The sequence below is a fragment of the Arctopsyche grandis genome, chromosome 1, assembly GCF_051622035.1.
Source record: "Arctopsyche grandis isolate Sample6627 chromosome 1, ASM5162203v2, whole genome shotgun sequence".
NCBI classification, from domain to species: Eukaryota; Metazoa; Arthropoda; class Insecta; order Trichoptera; family Hydropsychidae; genus Arctopsyche; species Arctopsyche grandis.
This window is the reverse complement of record NC_135355.1, coordinates 32,424,240-32,440,522: the sequence shown is the minus strand read 5'-3', so window position 1 is coordinate 32,440,522 and position 16,283 is coordinate 32,424,240. Positions and strand designations below refer to the sequence as shown.

Genomic DNA, 16,283 nt, shown 5'->3' with positions numbered 1-16,283 from the left:
TGGCGGAGGATCCATTTACTTATATTGATGACCAAAATGAGCAATATGGCAAAGTATGAAAACGATTGGCAAATTTTTTCCTGAATTGTAATCGTAAGTGAAACATAAAGGAGGTATTTAAAATATTAAGGTTGTCAGAAATCATTGGGAAGACTATTCCAAGCTGAAACTAATCTGTTTCAAAAGAAGGAATCTCTGATCAATTTATTAGATTTTTTTTTTATTTTTTATTTTTTTATTTCATACCAGGAAGGCATTACAGGTAAACCCCAATGCGCCTTCCTGGCCAAATTACAAACAATACAGCATTTTTTTATTTTATTATATAAGTCGCTAAATTACGAGACACTGACTTAAACTCGACAATTAACGAGACATCTATGAATTGTACATACATTTTTATTGTAATATTTACATTAATCATACTCAAATAGTGGTGTCATAGTGGGTAGGAAGAATTTTTAGCCAATTTTTAATCGGGAATCGTTTCAACAATGAAATCAGAGAAAATTGGCAAACTCTGATAGGAAACGATCAACCAGGAGTCACAAATCCTGGTCTGACCAGCAGCATTACAGATATACTCAGAAAAATTCTTTTCAATCGAGGTCAGCTCAAGGGATCGAACTCGGCGCCTCTCAGTGTTAAGCAGAAGCTTAACGACCGAGCCACGCTGCTGGCTATTTTTCTTTTTGGAGTCTAAGCGAGTGACCTCTGAGGTGAGTGTTTTCGTTGAATGTAATAAGATTGGACATTTGACATTTATAATGATTATTTAGTATTTTAAAAACTTTGATTAAGTCGCCTCTTATTCTTCTCGTCTCCAGTGTAGTGAGATTCATTGTTTTCAATCTTTCGTTATAAGAAATTGAATTAGTTCAGAAGGAATCTTTGTAATCTTCCTTTGAACCGTTGTATCGACATGTAATATCTTTTTCAAAATGAGTAGGTAAATACATATGTACATAATTTATTTATTTATAGTTTTGGACCATTGTGGAATTACAGGAAGAACCTAATGCGCCACAATGGCCTATATTTGAAAAAGAGAAGAAAAACAAAAAATTAAACAAAGTAAAATACATAAAATAAGATAAAAAATGTAAAAGCAGAAAAACATGCCAAAACAAGAGTAAACTGCCACTTCCGGTTGATAAATGCTTACCAAATTTTATACATAGCTTGGTATTACGCTTGAACTTCTACATAGATATGAGATTTCAGTTCAATAAATCAATAGGTTTCTGAGAAAAACATAAAAAACCTTCTCTAGAGTATAAGTACTACTTCCGGTTCAGGTAAAAATATTAAGTTATATAGATTATAATTTCTATTACATGTAAAAAAAAATCAATCCGATTCAGTTAGCGGTTTGGGAGATAATTGAGTTCAAAAACGTAAAAAAAGATGACACCTATTAAGTGATGGTACCATTTCCGATCGACTTATAAATTTGAAAAAAATTTACGTCATGTCAATAAGAATTTTAGTAACCGATATTAAGTTTCAGTTTAATAGGACTAACGGTAATCAAAAATCCCTAAAATACACAGACACACATACAGACAAACACCCGCGTACACACACACACACATTTTTTCTAGATCATGAAAACGTGATCAGTGATCGATTCTGAATTCGAATCAGTCAAAATCTCGAGTTTGAATTTTCGTATGATCACAAAACTTCATCTCTTGTTACTACACGTACAGATTAAGTAAAAAAAAAAATAATAATAAAAGGAAAATAGTACATAAAATTGAACAAAGATGAAAAGATCAAATAAAAGAATAAATAAAATCCTCAAGTCTTATTCTTAGTTTCACACTGAACAAAAGAAAAATGGCACACAAAAATGTACGTAAGGAAAAAAATATAATAAAATAAATTCATAGCTATTTACATAGTGACCAAAAAGATATAATTGTAAACAATAATTTTCAAATTTATTATTTCCGTAGAATCTATTGAATTTTGTATTTTGAATTTTTGAATCTGCAGAATTTTCTCGAGATAACTAATTTGAACGAAAACGTCACATTATTCACGATCCTCAGAAATGAGGCATAAAACTATATAAATATGTATGTACATACATATATATGTATAATATTATTTCTGTGGGTTTTTATTCAAATGGATTTATTGCGTAACTATTTCGTGTGCGTTTTGATAGGTGGAAGTTTTAAAATCTCTTTTGATTGAAAAAAATTAAAAAGGATTGATGGAATAAGTACCAAGCGCTATTTTTAGGGAGGATTCATATAATATACAGAAAAAATTTCAAATAAAATCTGTAAATTCATCATAGATACATGTATGTAGTATATGTATATGTATGTAGTATATGTTAGAAAAAAAGCTGATTAAAAATTTTAATAGTATTTTTTATAGCAAAACTACAATAAATTTTGCCTAGCTCATAAATTGTATTGATACTCAATAATTTCAACTTGAGTATCAATAGAATTAATTCACAAATTGCATTATTTTATATTCTGTTGCAAAAATAAATATAAAAATAATAATATGCTGTAAAATATTATAGAAAATTTTTATACTTATAATTTTCCGTACAGTGAGTTAGAAAATTGAAATATTTATTATATTATTTTCTTCTTTGGAGTTTGTCAATGTGTTCTAATACAGAAATTTTCTAAACATACACCTTGTTATTCGGAAAAATCCAAGTTTTCCACGTAATATAATAAATCAAATAAGCGAGCACCAACTGTATGTAGTTTACTGCCGCAGGTTGCAGGTTTCAAGACGAAAACCTATAGTTACATTTATATATATATACATATATATATATATATATATATATATATATATATATATATATATATATATATATATATATATATATATATATATATATATATATATATATATAAATATATATATATATATATATATATATATATATATATATATATATATGTATATATATAGTATACAATCTATTTCAAGATTACCAGGCGTTAAACCGGAGTAAATAGCTACAAGGATAAATAAAGTAAGCTCTTCTTTGGCAAACTATTTTACGACTACCAACTTCTTACTATATACTGTACACGATTACACTATTTTTACCTCGATAAAACTTTACAGAGAAGGTTTAACCATTGTCTTTCTCTCTTTCACTGCACACTTATTATAGACATACCCACATGTATGTACATATAATACTCATACATACCTAAACGAGAAAGTCTCTAGCACAAGTGTTCTTTCAGTTTTCATCGTATCTCTGCGCACGTACGCTATACCTCAGCCAAATTGCAGATAAAATCTTTTCATTATGCGCGGCCAAAAAAGTTTCATCTATTTTATTACTCCTTATTACGGAGATCCCCTCCCTTTTCTCCTGAAACCATTTCACCCACACAACCAGGGCGTCAAAATAGCAAATTTGAAACGAAGAAAACTTTCTTCACACATAATACAGTCACAGTCCAAAATAGCGCAATAGTATTTTTATTACTTTTGATATAATTGCTAATTACTTTCTTAATGTATTTAAATTTAATATGGAATTCTTTGAGTAATTGCGTTCAAAAGTTGTTCTTGTGTATATTGGCTGGTTACGAGACAGCATCAGGTATCTCAACAGCGCTTTTTCTGGAAGCTTACATCTATGTATGTATATTTTATGCAGTAGAACGGCTTGGACAAAGTTGTATCTATCGGAAAAGGGTTTGAATCTCAGTGGCAAGTACGAAGGTGCGATACGTTCTTTCGGAAAAACCTGTATAGTATATACCCAGTTAGTACCTATATAGATAGGAGAGTACGTGGTGTACATAAGTATGCTTACCGTCACACTTCTCGAGCAACTTCACTTTGAGTGGGTGAGCTAGCGGCTGGAAGTAAATTTTTCATCGGCTTTGGTGGTACATTACATTACATTATTCAACTTGGCCAGATTTACTTCACTGATATTATGTCGTCACTTCGTTTTTCATCTTCACGCTGGAGGAGTTTGTCGGAGATTTTTTATTTTTTACTTCCGCAAGTCGATTACGAAGGGGTCGTACGCAGATTGAATACTGATTTTATTTTAAAAATATTAAAAGATCGTATCAGTGCAAACCTTCATCCATCTCGTTTCAAATCTACATACGTACATATATAAATATTATGAAGGTTTGCAAAATGTGCGTGTGAATTCGCACGCGGCCAAATGATCCATGGAAATTTCATCGCGGGTAATATGACAGATGGTCGTTTGATTGAAAAATTTTATCACTATACCAGCAAAATTAAAAATTTTCGACTAATTTAATTTTATAATATATTTAACTATATATTAATATATATTAATTTAATAGTATATTAACGAGAACTAATTTAATATTATACATCTATGCTCATATAGTTGCTAGAAATTTTACTGTCAATAATTCAAGAATCAATAGCCATTTTTTGGGATAGTAATAAACATAAGTGTCATGATAAAATTTGCATAATATACGAATATAATTAATTTAAGCACATGTATATACATAAATGTATCTGTATAAATGAATTTATATATAGTTGATACTTTAATATGGTTTATACAGATTTCAAATGATCAAATTCTAAAGTTGAAAATAGCTATTTATGTATATTTGATCAATGTATGTAAATCAAAATTAAAATCACCCATAGTGCTTTTCTTTTGTGTCGGGTATATTAAATTAATTTTAAGCCAATATAGCAAATATTTAATATAAAATTGTGATATGTACATACTCCATGTAACTTCTTATACTACTCGGCTGTATCTAATAAAAATTTGATACAAAAGAAACAAATTATAAAAACCTTTGAAACAAATAAACTATATAAAATTTTATTAATTCTTAGAAAATACTCTAAGGCTAGAGTATTTCTAGCTATAAATATGTACAAACATTTTATATAATTAGAATATTAAGTTATTATATAAAAGGAAGTACAAGTGCTTCAAATCTTATAAAAGTAACCTTTTATCTCAATTCAACGTTTATTATTACTATATAAGTATAGATATATAAATGCTAAAATGTTTAGAACTATCGATTATATCTTTCCCATTGTGCATACATATTCAGCTGGATTGAAAACGTGAATCTTAGATTTCCTTCAATAGATCTAGTGGAAAACTTTTGTTGCATCAAAATAATGTTAAATAAAAATTTCATTGATTTTAAACAATGTGCTATTGTGCCTCCAACCAATGAATGTATCTCGACAAAAATTTCAAAAACGTGTATTTTTTTCATATATGTATCTACTTTTCGAGAATGGTTTTGATTTTTTCATATATTTTTAAATATATAAAAGCTTAATATTTACCTATTTATTTGTAGTTGTGTTGATTATGTTAAGTTTTCACTTATAAACGATAATCCAAAGTCACCGTTTTCCAACGAAAGTCTCCATACAAAGCGCGCTGTGATATTCCTATGATTAATATTATGATTAACTTCCCATATTCCCTATGATTAACTTCCCAAATTCTCTATGATTAACTTCCCATATTCCTATGATTAATTCAAAAACAAAAGTCACTAAGAGCTACCTTGGGTATAAAGTTTGAGTTTGAATATAATAAATTACGAATTTCAAGAAACATAAGCAGGCCAAAATGGCCTGTTAACGTAAGACTTGACATATTGCGTCAAAATAGGTCATTATAAAAATTATATACATTTTAAAATATCTGGAACATTCATTTTGAAATATAGCGTTTGAAGTAACCTTAATGACAATTTCCCCCGCGAGTGTATTTAAAAATGTGCCAGGAGATGCAAACGCACAGAAGCTGCGACGCTGAAACAATACGCTACACTTTTCTTTTCACCACTTGAGCTCTCCAATTAAAAACGTCTTCAGAAGCGAGCGAGCTTTTCTTCTCGCCGACTAAGCCTTTCCACAGCTTCCGAAGAAAGCTTTCTCCAATGCAAAAGAAGATGCACTCGCTACAAATTAATTGACGCCACCTAAATATGCAATTTGCATTCACTTCCAAGTAATGAATGGAACTAATTGAACTATCTTTGACTTTGTAATCTCGTTGACTGCTGCAACAGTTTATAATGTTCCAAGAATCAACATATACATACATATACTTCTATATAGAAGATGTGGGTAATACTATTGAGCGTATGAAGTGGTCTTTATTACGAGCTCGTTCGTGCGAAATTGCCGATTTGTCACATGCCGGGTGTAATCTCTATATGAATTGTGCTGAGTTTACTATTATATTATATGTATGTATGTACATATATATATGGTCCATATATGTATGTAACTGATCACAATTCAACGCTTTCGGCGGTATGTATCTATCTGGCTTTTCTCTGTCTCGGCTGGTCGGTCGGCTGGTCGTTACTATTCTCGAATTTTCCCCGACACACGTTCAACTTTTCCCATTTTCCGAACAATACGTTCATGCTCGGGATTCTTATGATTCCTGTTTCTCCCATAGATTTTATGATTTTTCGAAGGCGGGTGAAAAAAAGAAGTAGTTGACGCTTACTCTTTTCGTTTTAAAGTATAATGTGATACTTTAATTATTCAACTTACCTCTTTACCAAATCACGTTTATATATATTTAAAATATAATTTATTTTACATCTTCTATGAGTATTAACGTCAATTATTTTTAAGAAAAAAGTAATGGATTTTATTATGTATGTATGTATACATATATTTTGAATTTGGAAACAGTTTATAATGGAAAATGCGTTCTGTTTCATTAAGAATTCGTTTTTAATTATTTTTATAATGTAATAAATTCACACTAATACATAGAAGCTCACATAGGACTTTTTTTAATTTTTAAGTAATGAAAAAAGTCTAAAACTTGGGCGAATCTCAAACGCTAGGTATCGGCACTTCTCCGGTCCATTATCCAGTTTGTCGAAAACATTTATTGTTTTTTGACGGCTCTATTTTCAAAATATAACACTATTTAAAACAATATTATAATTTGATTGACTTTGAGTTAAAAAAAAAACATTTTTTTTTCGAATTACAAAAAAAAATTCATCTTTTACAAACATATTTAACAATAGAAAACTGTTTTATGAATTAAATATTCATATCAACCGAAAAACAAAACGTAATAAGAGTTTTAATTCAAATTTGCATATTGAGAATTTAGATTTTTATTTTATAATATATGTATATATGTATATATTATCCGAAATTCCGATTTTTCATTATCTATTTAGGAACTTCAATAGATCATAAATATTTTGGGCTACTGGTGTACCTATGTATATACATACATACTTTACATTAAAATAGTGTTGGCCGCTAAAATATTATGATGATTCGTGTCAGCGACGCACTCACAATAATCTTAAACAATCTTAAAATAATGGCATTTTCTTATCATCCAACTGTCAAAAATTATAATTTCATTAATAGAGGCCAGTTAATATGTAGTTCCCGTAAAGAAAATATAACTATACCCAGTGAAAATGTAATTACATAGATATTTAAGAAACGTTCACTGTGACATATATGTACATATGTACATACATACATACATATATAATAGAAATTTAAAAATTAATTATATATAATTAAATATCATTTTTCTTTTACCAATTCAATACATTGCTTCAAATGGAACAATTTACTATTAAAATACACTTGTATACAAATGCATCGTAAAGGTAGACTTCAATAGCGAACTCCACCTGTACATAATAATACTTGAGTTTTCGACCTTTTGTCCCTTAACACACCACTTTCAGACCGCTGAAAAATAATCCTCATATACGACTCACAATTTCGACTCGACTTAATCGCCCGAACCCAAGACATGTACTGCGGTTTGCCATAAACTAGATTCACGGTTAACCGCGAAAGGTTTTATGGGACTACTACATCGTGCACTCTCGTACAAAACGTAATATTTTCACATATAAAGCCAAAGTACAACCCACGATCTGATAAGACTCTATTTTTGCTATTATTATTATCATTGTCGTATTATAAGGCCAAACTTGGCCGGGCCTGTTGTTTTATTCCACGTGCATGGTCATAAAATGCCGATGCATATTCTGCATTCGAAATGAATTTGGTATGTAAATTTTAAAAGTGCACGCTCTCTCTTTCTCTCCATTCGTATGGGACTGAGAATATTTATGTATTGCATTGAATGGGTTTTAATTAAATTTTATTTAGCATACGAGTGCGGTTTTTAAAACACGAACGGTCACGAACGATGTATTATAAATACATTTTTAATATCGTATTTTAATTATGGAAGTATGGAACGCTGTATGATTGGAAAAACGAGGAAAGGCAGGACACGTGGGTGATAAGTATGACAAGGATAGTGGACAAAGTGGATAGAGTAAAGGGATTGAAATGGCAATGTGCGGGCCACGTGGCTAAAAGAAGAATGGATGAAAGGTGGACACAATAAGTGCTAAAAGTTACCCGGCAGAATGCAAAAGGGTAAAAGGAAGACTGCAGGGAAGATGGGTAGACGAAATTGGGAAAATGTGTGGAGTGAGATGGATGATGAGAGTTGCGCAAGACATAGACGAGTGGAGGTGTGTTGGAGAGGCCTTCATCCAGCTGTAGATGATGAAGATTTTAATAGCAAATTTTTATTGCATTATACAATGCAAGAATTGCTCTGTTAAAAAGCATTCTTTGTTTGAACCAATAAATAAATAAACGTGCATATTAAACTTGACGTTGAATGAAAATTCAACCTAAAGATGTCATTAAAGTACAATATAAAGTTTGGTGTTATTTTATAAAAACTTTGAGACATTTTCAAAATATTCTGATTTTACTCTGTCTAAACAGACTTGCGATCAAATTCATTATTTCATTATTGTATAAATAAAAACATACTATCACTTATCTCATGCAAAGGAGCTGATAATTAAACATAATCTGCTTTGATCCTTATAATTTATGCTTATGATACTAGTAGTACTACCCGGCTTCGCTCGGTAAATGGAAATTAAATGAAAACCATGAAAAAAATCTTCATTTGTTTTTTTATTAAATTTATTTGATTCGAAAAAAAGTGTATTAATTAACAACCGACCAATCACAAACGTCTTTGACCAATCCAGCCAATCAGAAACGACTTTGACAACAGCCATATCAGAAACGAATTACACATGCCGTTTTGGTTTTATATATAAGATGAGTATTCGGGTGAAAAGAAATTGCTTCTCTTAAAAATCATTGGGTATCTTCACCCATTTCTTAAATCTTCATACATTCCACAGATTCCACAGATTCCGATTGGTCTCAAGATAAAGGTGCCCGTGAGACTGACAGAATTTCGCTCCAGAGCTCTGTTTCTGCCAATTCAGACCAGAACCAATGTGCTTTCGGATTCACTCTTGTCAAAAGCTATACGACTAATAAACTTATGTCTGAACATCTTGATATTTTCTCTGCATCATACAGTTCTGTTAGAGCCCGACTACACCAGGTGACTTGCGAACGACTATGCATAGTTACTCGTGGTCACCGTTGGTCACCCAACTCGGGCAACCAGAAGCTACCAAGAATCCAGTCACCAATACATACTTCAATTCGTGACGATACAGTCACACTTGTTCGTAGTTTTTTTCACTATGTAGTCACCGGCAACTAATCACCGAGTTTGGCGCCCCTTAATTCAACGCCGTACATTTAAGGCAAACGATCTCGCTGGTCGGGTGACTTTATAGCTTGGTGCATGGTGTGGCATGCTCCATACAACTGCAAATATTTGATCTGGTCGCGCAACAAAGTCACCCATCGAGCCGCCCGCAATTTCACAAACGCTTTTAAAGTAGACTTCCGCTCCACTCCACCATGGTTTTAAATCAATTATTAAAGTTGAATTATTTAACTATAAGAAACTGCAAGAATTTACTGCCACAAACTGGCACATAGTCTTTATTTTTGAACTTGAAACTTTATTTAGTCGATTAACTAATTTTGACCATTTTCACTTTATCTATGTACATACATACATATGTACGTGGTAACAATAGATAAAGTTTTGTAATCATGCGAAAATTCGAACTCGAGATTTTGACTGATTCGATCACTGATCACGTTTTATCAGTGAATTTTTAGAACACCGTTCGTTCATAATTGGTAAGGTTTAGGTCAGAATTTGTAAACTGGAAGTAGTATTTATTTTTAATTATTTTTATTTTCTTGATATTGAATTTCGAGCAAAATCCGACAATCGGAAGTAGATCTTTTGTCTCGTATAAGTTTGCGCTCAATTTTTTACCGAAAATGCTTGCTCTCATAACCGGTGTGTGTGTGAACGTGTATGTATGATTAACTATCGAATTTTGTTTTGTGACCGTCTTATATTCCTCAAATACATAGATATAGTCATGGGTTGGTCACATCCAAATTTTTTTGTATCATCTTTGAAACTTTTATGATATATTTTTTCCCACTGAATACGAATATGATAATCAAATATATATCAACCGTAATCCAAACTTGATTATTTTCGAATGTTAACTACAACGTCCGGTTCCTGGCTTTGTATTTAAATCTCAAAATATATGAACCCTTGTATTATATTAATGCATTGAAAATAAATGTCGACTTATTATGTACTACAGTTTTTGAGAAAATACATAAAGTGAGCGTGTGTCCAGATAAATCTGCAAACGGGCCACACTTTACATTTTATAGAATTTTGAACTCACATCGACATAACTGTTTTAGAGGAACTTCAATTTTAAGATCAAGATTAGTACAGCGACAAATGTATTTTATACACCAACATGTGGTACGTATGTTCTATTTTTGAATGCTAACAACTATGTTTTACGTTTGTTGATGTACATATGTTAAAAATTCAATAAACAAATAGAACTGTGTTATACTGACCACGTCGATGAGCTGCGACAGTTTGAGCTTGATGCACACCCTGAGCACATCAGTCGTGTTGATCACGGGTCTAACCAGCTTGTTGTAATTGCTGAGAAGATCATCATACAGCCTCTTGGCATCAGGATTGCCAGCTACAGCCGTCTGGACCAGCACGGCACACACGAGCCACACGCCAAGCGAAGCAAAAGGACGAGGATCGTTGCATCTCGCGCGCCACCACCTCCAGGGCACCTCCATTTTTACAATTTAAAATACCAACTATGCGTAAGATTAAATATGTTTAAAATCTACGTGGGTTTTCTTTTATATACATCATTTAGAATATAGCTTTATTTTTTTTCATTTATTTGAAAGTATGCCCGTTCGGCTAATATATTTCTTTCATCTATGTATTTATAATATAATAATATATGTAATTCACAATTCCGATTCACTACTATTGATTTAATTTCCTATGAAGCTATGATAATTTATTTAATTTTTTATTTTCGAAATTAAATTCAATTATAAATAAAATTAATTCATACACAATTAGTTAGTGGTTGGTTACATAACTTTTTTTTTTTTTTTGGTTTTGTCTTATTGTTAGTTTCACTTTGGTTACTGTGCGTGCGTGCGTGCGTGCGCACGCGTAGGGTTTAAAGTTTTTTAGCGGGTGGCCAGTTTAGCATTAACGGTCCGTCTGTGTCGGTTCCACATTCTATACGTTAGGGTTATGTAACTGCTTCAGGACTTTGGTCCTTGTGGACGAAGCATCCGCAGTACGATCGCGAACAACTCGCAGGGTCGGCCAGACCCCGTCGCGACATGTCGCAGATGAAGAAAAAAATTTACTCAAAGTAAAACTTTTTTTTTATTTTGTTATTTTTTTATTGTTTTTTTTTTTGTTTTTTTTTTATTATTTAATTTAATTTAATTTTAGGTGGGGTGGTGTGCGTGTGCGGCCATCCGGTCTTTTAAGGGTTGATGGGGTGCGGGCGTCTCGACGGTGCGGACGCCACAGCGCGACTGGCGGCTCCGCCCCCCTCGCGACAGTCGGGGGCCCCAGGGGCCGGCGCCCCCATGCCCCCCTCCCCCCCGAGCTGGCGCAGCCTCCCGATGACAATACCCTTCTGATCTGGCGAGTTCGACCACCGCTAACTAGACTCTACTGCTGCGCTAGGGGTACGATTTCAAATGCGCCCAACCCCTAAATGTGGAAAGTTTATATGTACATTTTTCCATCCCAATGCAAAATCTAATATACCGTACAGCTTTCTTATATTTTGTGGTTTTGAATAAATGCTGTCAAAACAGTAAAATTTTGCCTTCAATTACCATATAAAATGTCTGCATTCAAATGAAAAATCACTGTATATAAAAGAAAGAATTCGGATGTGACCAACCCATGACTTTATCTATGTATTTGAGGAATATAAGAAGGTTGCAAAACAGAATTCGATATTGAACCGTAAAGACACATTCACACATACCGGCAGCACTATGAAATACTAATAGCTATGACAGCATCTATACAAATTGAGGGCAAATGTATGGAAACTTGCACAAGACAAAAGTTCTACATACTTCCTGTTGTCGGATTTTGTTAAAAAAAAATTTATTACTTAAAATCACTATCAGTATTATACACATTAAATATCTTATATATATATATATATATATTAGAAAAACATATTTCATTATCTTATTCATATTCAGTGGGAAAAATAGACCATAAAAGTTTAAAGACAATACAAAAAAATTCGGATTTGACCATCCCATGACTTTATCTATGTATTTGATGAATATAAGCGCACTTGTAGAAAACCTTACACGAGACAAAAGTTCTACTTCCGGCTGTCGGATTTTGTTCGAAATTTTTTCGTTACTTAAAATCACTATCAGTATTATACAAATTAAATATTAAGAAAATAAAAATAATTTTAACGGTCAAAATAAAATAACGAAATATTGTTATTAAAAAAAATACTACTCCCGGTTTACAAATTCTGGCCAAAACTTTATCAGCTCTAAGTAAGTACATAAAGAATATAAATATAAATTTTCAGCTTGATACATTTAGGGGTGTAGAAAAAATCGTGTGGTCACAAAATTCAGTCTGATTCGGTTAGCGGTTTGAGAGATAATTGCATTCAAAAACTTAATAAAAAGAGGACACTTATAAGCGGAGGAACCGTTTCCGGTCAACTTAAAAATTTGCGTCGTGTCGATAAGAATTTTAGTACCCAATACTAAGTTTCAGTTCGATAGGAATAACGGTCTTCAAAAAATCCCCAAAATACACAGACACACATTTTTTCTAGATCATGAAAACGTGATCAGTGATTCTGATTCTGAGTTCGAATCAGTCTCGAGTACAAGTATTTTCACATGATTACAAAACTTCATCTATTGTTACTACGTACATAGATAAAGTAAAAATAATCGATATAAGATATTTGATATCTGCTCATTTTTTTATGTATTATACAATATGGATGCTTTCTTACAAAATTTTGACTTGTTTCACTGACTGTGTATATGTATGTGCATACATGTCGCTATATTTGCGAGCTGATTTTGAACTATTTCTACCCTTCCAATTGCCTTGATATTGTAACATGTCCCCCCTACATGTCCACGCTATAATATTTTACCGACATACGAAGATTTGGTCAAATCAAAGTTAGCAAAAGGTCTCCGACATACTGCCTGAGGAATTGACTGTCAGATCGACGCGATGACAGCTGGCTATCAGAAGCATCTACTTGCCACCACTACTTGACATCACAAGCTTTATAGTTGAACAACAATAACAGTTACTTTTTACACACTATCTAATATAAACATTATATATATAGCTTTAAGCCGTTATATTTGAAAGTGGCGGAAGTCCAATTTTCAGTTCCAAAAATACTATTTCGGTTTAATTTAATTCACAATTTTATATCACTTCTTTTAATTCGATATGTCGACAATCTCGGGAAAACAGAAAAAACCACATAACAGGCGACCAGTATTTTTAAATGTTGGAAAATGCTAAAACATTATAATTAATGTTTTGCGAGATATTTCTCGAAATGAAGAAGAGTGGACTCACATGAATTTCAAAAATAGCAGCTCATATGTATAAAGAATTAAATAAAGTCACTTTTCCTTTTTTTGTGTCTTTGAATTCGGTGTCTAGCAAAAAAGGATAAAATATACGTAGAGTTTCAATAAAATCGTACCATAAATTGCCAAAATTGAAAAGTCTTCGAAGATTTAGATTCTGCATTGAAATGAAAACTTATTTTGTATACAAAAGACTCTAGATCGAAATGTGATTCAGAAAAATTGAAAACTGAATCAGAAAGAGTTTCAAACGAAAGTATGTATGTAATAATCTGTCTATTTTTTTATTGAAAATGTTCATGTTTTCCTTCTTCAATTTTTTTTTACTACTATTCATTATTTATTATTGATATTTATTAAATAAGGATACGTCTTTTAATTCATGTTATACAGCATGTGATGAATTTAATTATTTGGGGCAATATTTTAAAGACGGGATACAAAAATAATTATTTTTCATAATGTACATACATACATACATACTTTATTTACATAAATGTTTTTCATTAATAATAAACTCCTTTGGCTTTGATTCTCTACTAACATTTTGAAAGCAATTGATGTGCGATTCAAAATTAAAGTTCAAACTTTTTACTTTTGTGCATTGTATTGCAATATAAGTTAGCAATGTGCTTTGATAGAATTTGAAAACTGGAACAAAACTGCATTAATAACTCTATTTACTCGAATCGTGGAGTTAAAACGCTCTTAGGACGCGATATGCATGTCTTTGTACGTAGTATCATAGTTTGTGAGTACTTTAAGGAAGTCATTTTAGTTTCAAGACCCCTTTAGAAGTTTGTGCTTTCATTTGAACGTTTTTATTAAGGTAATTTAGTACAAAACTTTTTTAGATGGGAAATAAAACCTGGGCGAATTTTTTAGCTGACGCTTCTTAAATTCGATCTCCGATCTTCTATTGAGTCGTATTAAATTTTCTATTGAGCTATGTATGTATATTTGATTCCATTTTATAGATTTATTTATTATTGTTTTATTTATTAATAGTTTTGGACCATTGTGGCATTACAGAAAGAACCTAATGCGCCACAATGGCCTACATTTAACAAAGATATAAATACAAGTAAAATAAGTAAAAAACAGAAAAGTTAAAAAGCAGAAAACATGGTAAAATAAAATAATAATAAAAAAGTAACAAAAGAAAAATAATAATACAATTAAAATAGTACATAAAATGTACAAAGGAGAAAGAAAAAGTAAAATAAATAAAACAAAATATGAATAAAAAAACTAAAATCACAGCGAGGCCCAAATGGAAGAGAGTAGATTAAGATTCCACTCATACATCACATTCAAATTAAAAAAGTAATGATGAGCGCAGGTTACCAGATAAATATGTTAAAATAACATCCGATAATCTACGCTCCCCAAGGTGGAAAATATCACATTCAGGGACGGCAGCAACGATTTCATTGAGAAGTCAAATAGCTCTTGGAATAGGAGCCATTCGAAAAAGGACTGTGCGAGCAGCAGGTACAAATATCAAATGATGATGTCTACCACGCACATAATTATTAGGGACATAAAGTCCCAACTGTTCCAGCAACAACGGGCATGACGTATTACCACGCAATAGCTGGAGAACGAAACGAATTAACGAGAAGTTTCTCTGAAGTTCAAGGGAATTATACCCAAGCATGCCCAAAAGGAAAGGAGTAGGATAGAGATATGGGTAGTACCCATACTCTTTCTTATGAAGAAAACGAAGAAATGCTTTTGTCACTTTTTCGATAATAAGAGAGTAGTTTGCTTCATGCGGATTCCACACAATCGCATACAGAAAAGACAAAGACAAATCCAAGTCGATGAAAGGAAACGTCGGCGACTGTCTTGATGTGGTTGTGAAAGGTGAATTGAGGATCAAAAGTGATACCCAAGTCGACAATGGAATATCCGTGACAATAGAGTGAATTCGCACGTCCATAACTCATAATGGCACATTATGAGTTATATACTAGTATTCAGTTCAAGCCGTAAACTGGAACTGAACTCTAAAACAGCGTTAATATCTGCTTGAAGGAGATAGGCTTGCCTCGCATCCTTAACAGCAAAGAATAGTTTAACGTCGTCTGCAAACAAGAGACATGAAGCATTTCGTAGTACTTTAGGGAGGCTATTAATGACTATTGTAAATAGTAAAGGGCCTAAGGTGGACCTCTGAGTTACACCAGATCACGTAAAAAATGAAGGAGATTCATAAATACCATATTGCTTCCTATCACTAAGATAAGAAGCAAAGAGTTTAAGAAGACGTGGAGAAAAGCCCACTTCAGCTAATCTGATCATTATTGACAAGATCA

At 32.0% G+C, this 16,283-nt stretch overlaps 1 protein-coding gene across 1 annotated transcript in view; it reads right to left on the bottom strand.

The window, feature by feature from the left end:
- The window catches only part of nAChRalpha4 (nicotinic acetylcholine receptor alpha4), a 315,893-nt gene extending 300,401 nt beyond the window's left edge, over positions 1–15,492 (bottom strand). Inside the window, exons 1-2 of the mRNA XM_077428337.1 lie at positions 15,477–15,492; positions 10,867–11,048 (exon numbers count right to left, since the gene is read on the bottom strand). Of these exons, the coding sequence (XP_077284463.1) occupies positions 10,867–11,048; positions 15,477–15,492 (198 nt within the window). The remainder of the gene's footprint in view (positions 1–10,866; positions 11,049–15,476) is intronic.
- Between the last annotated feature and the right edge of the window lie 791 nt (positions 15,493–16,283).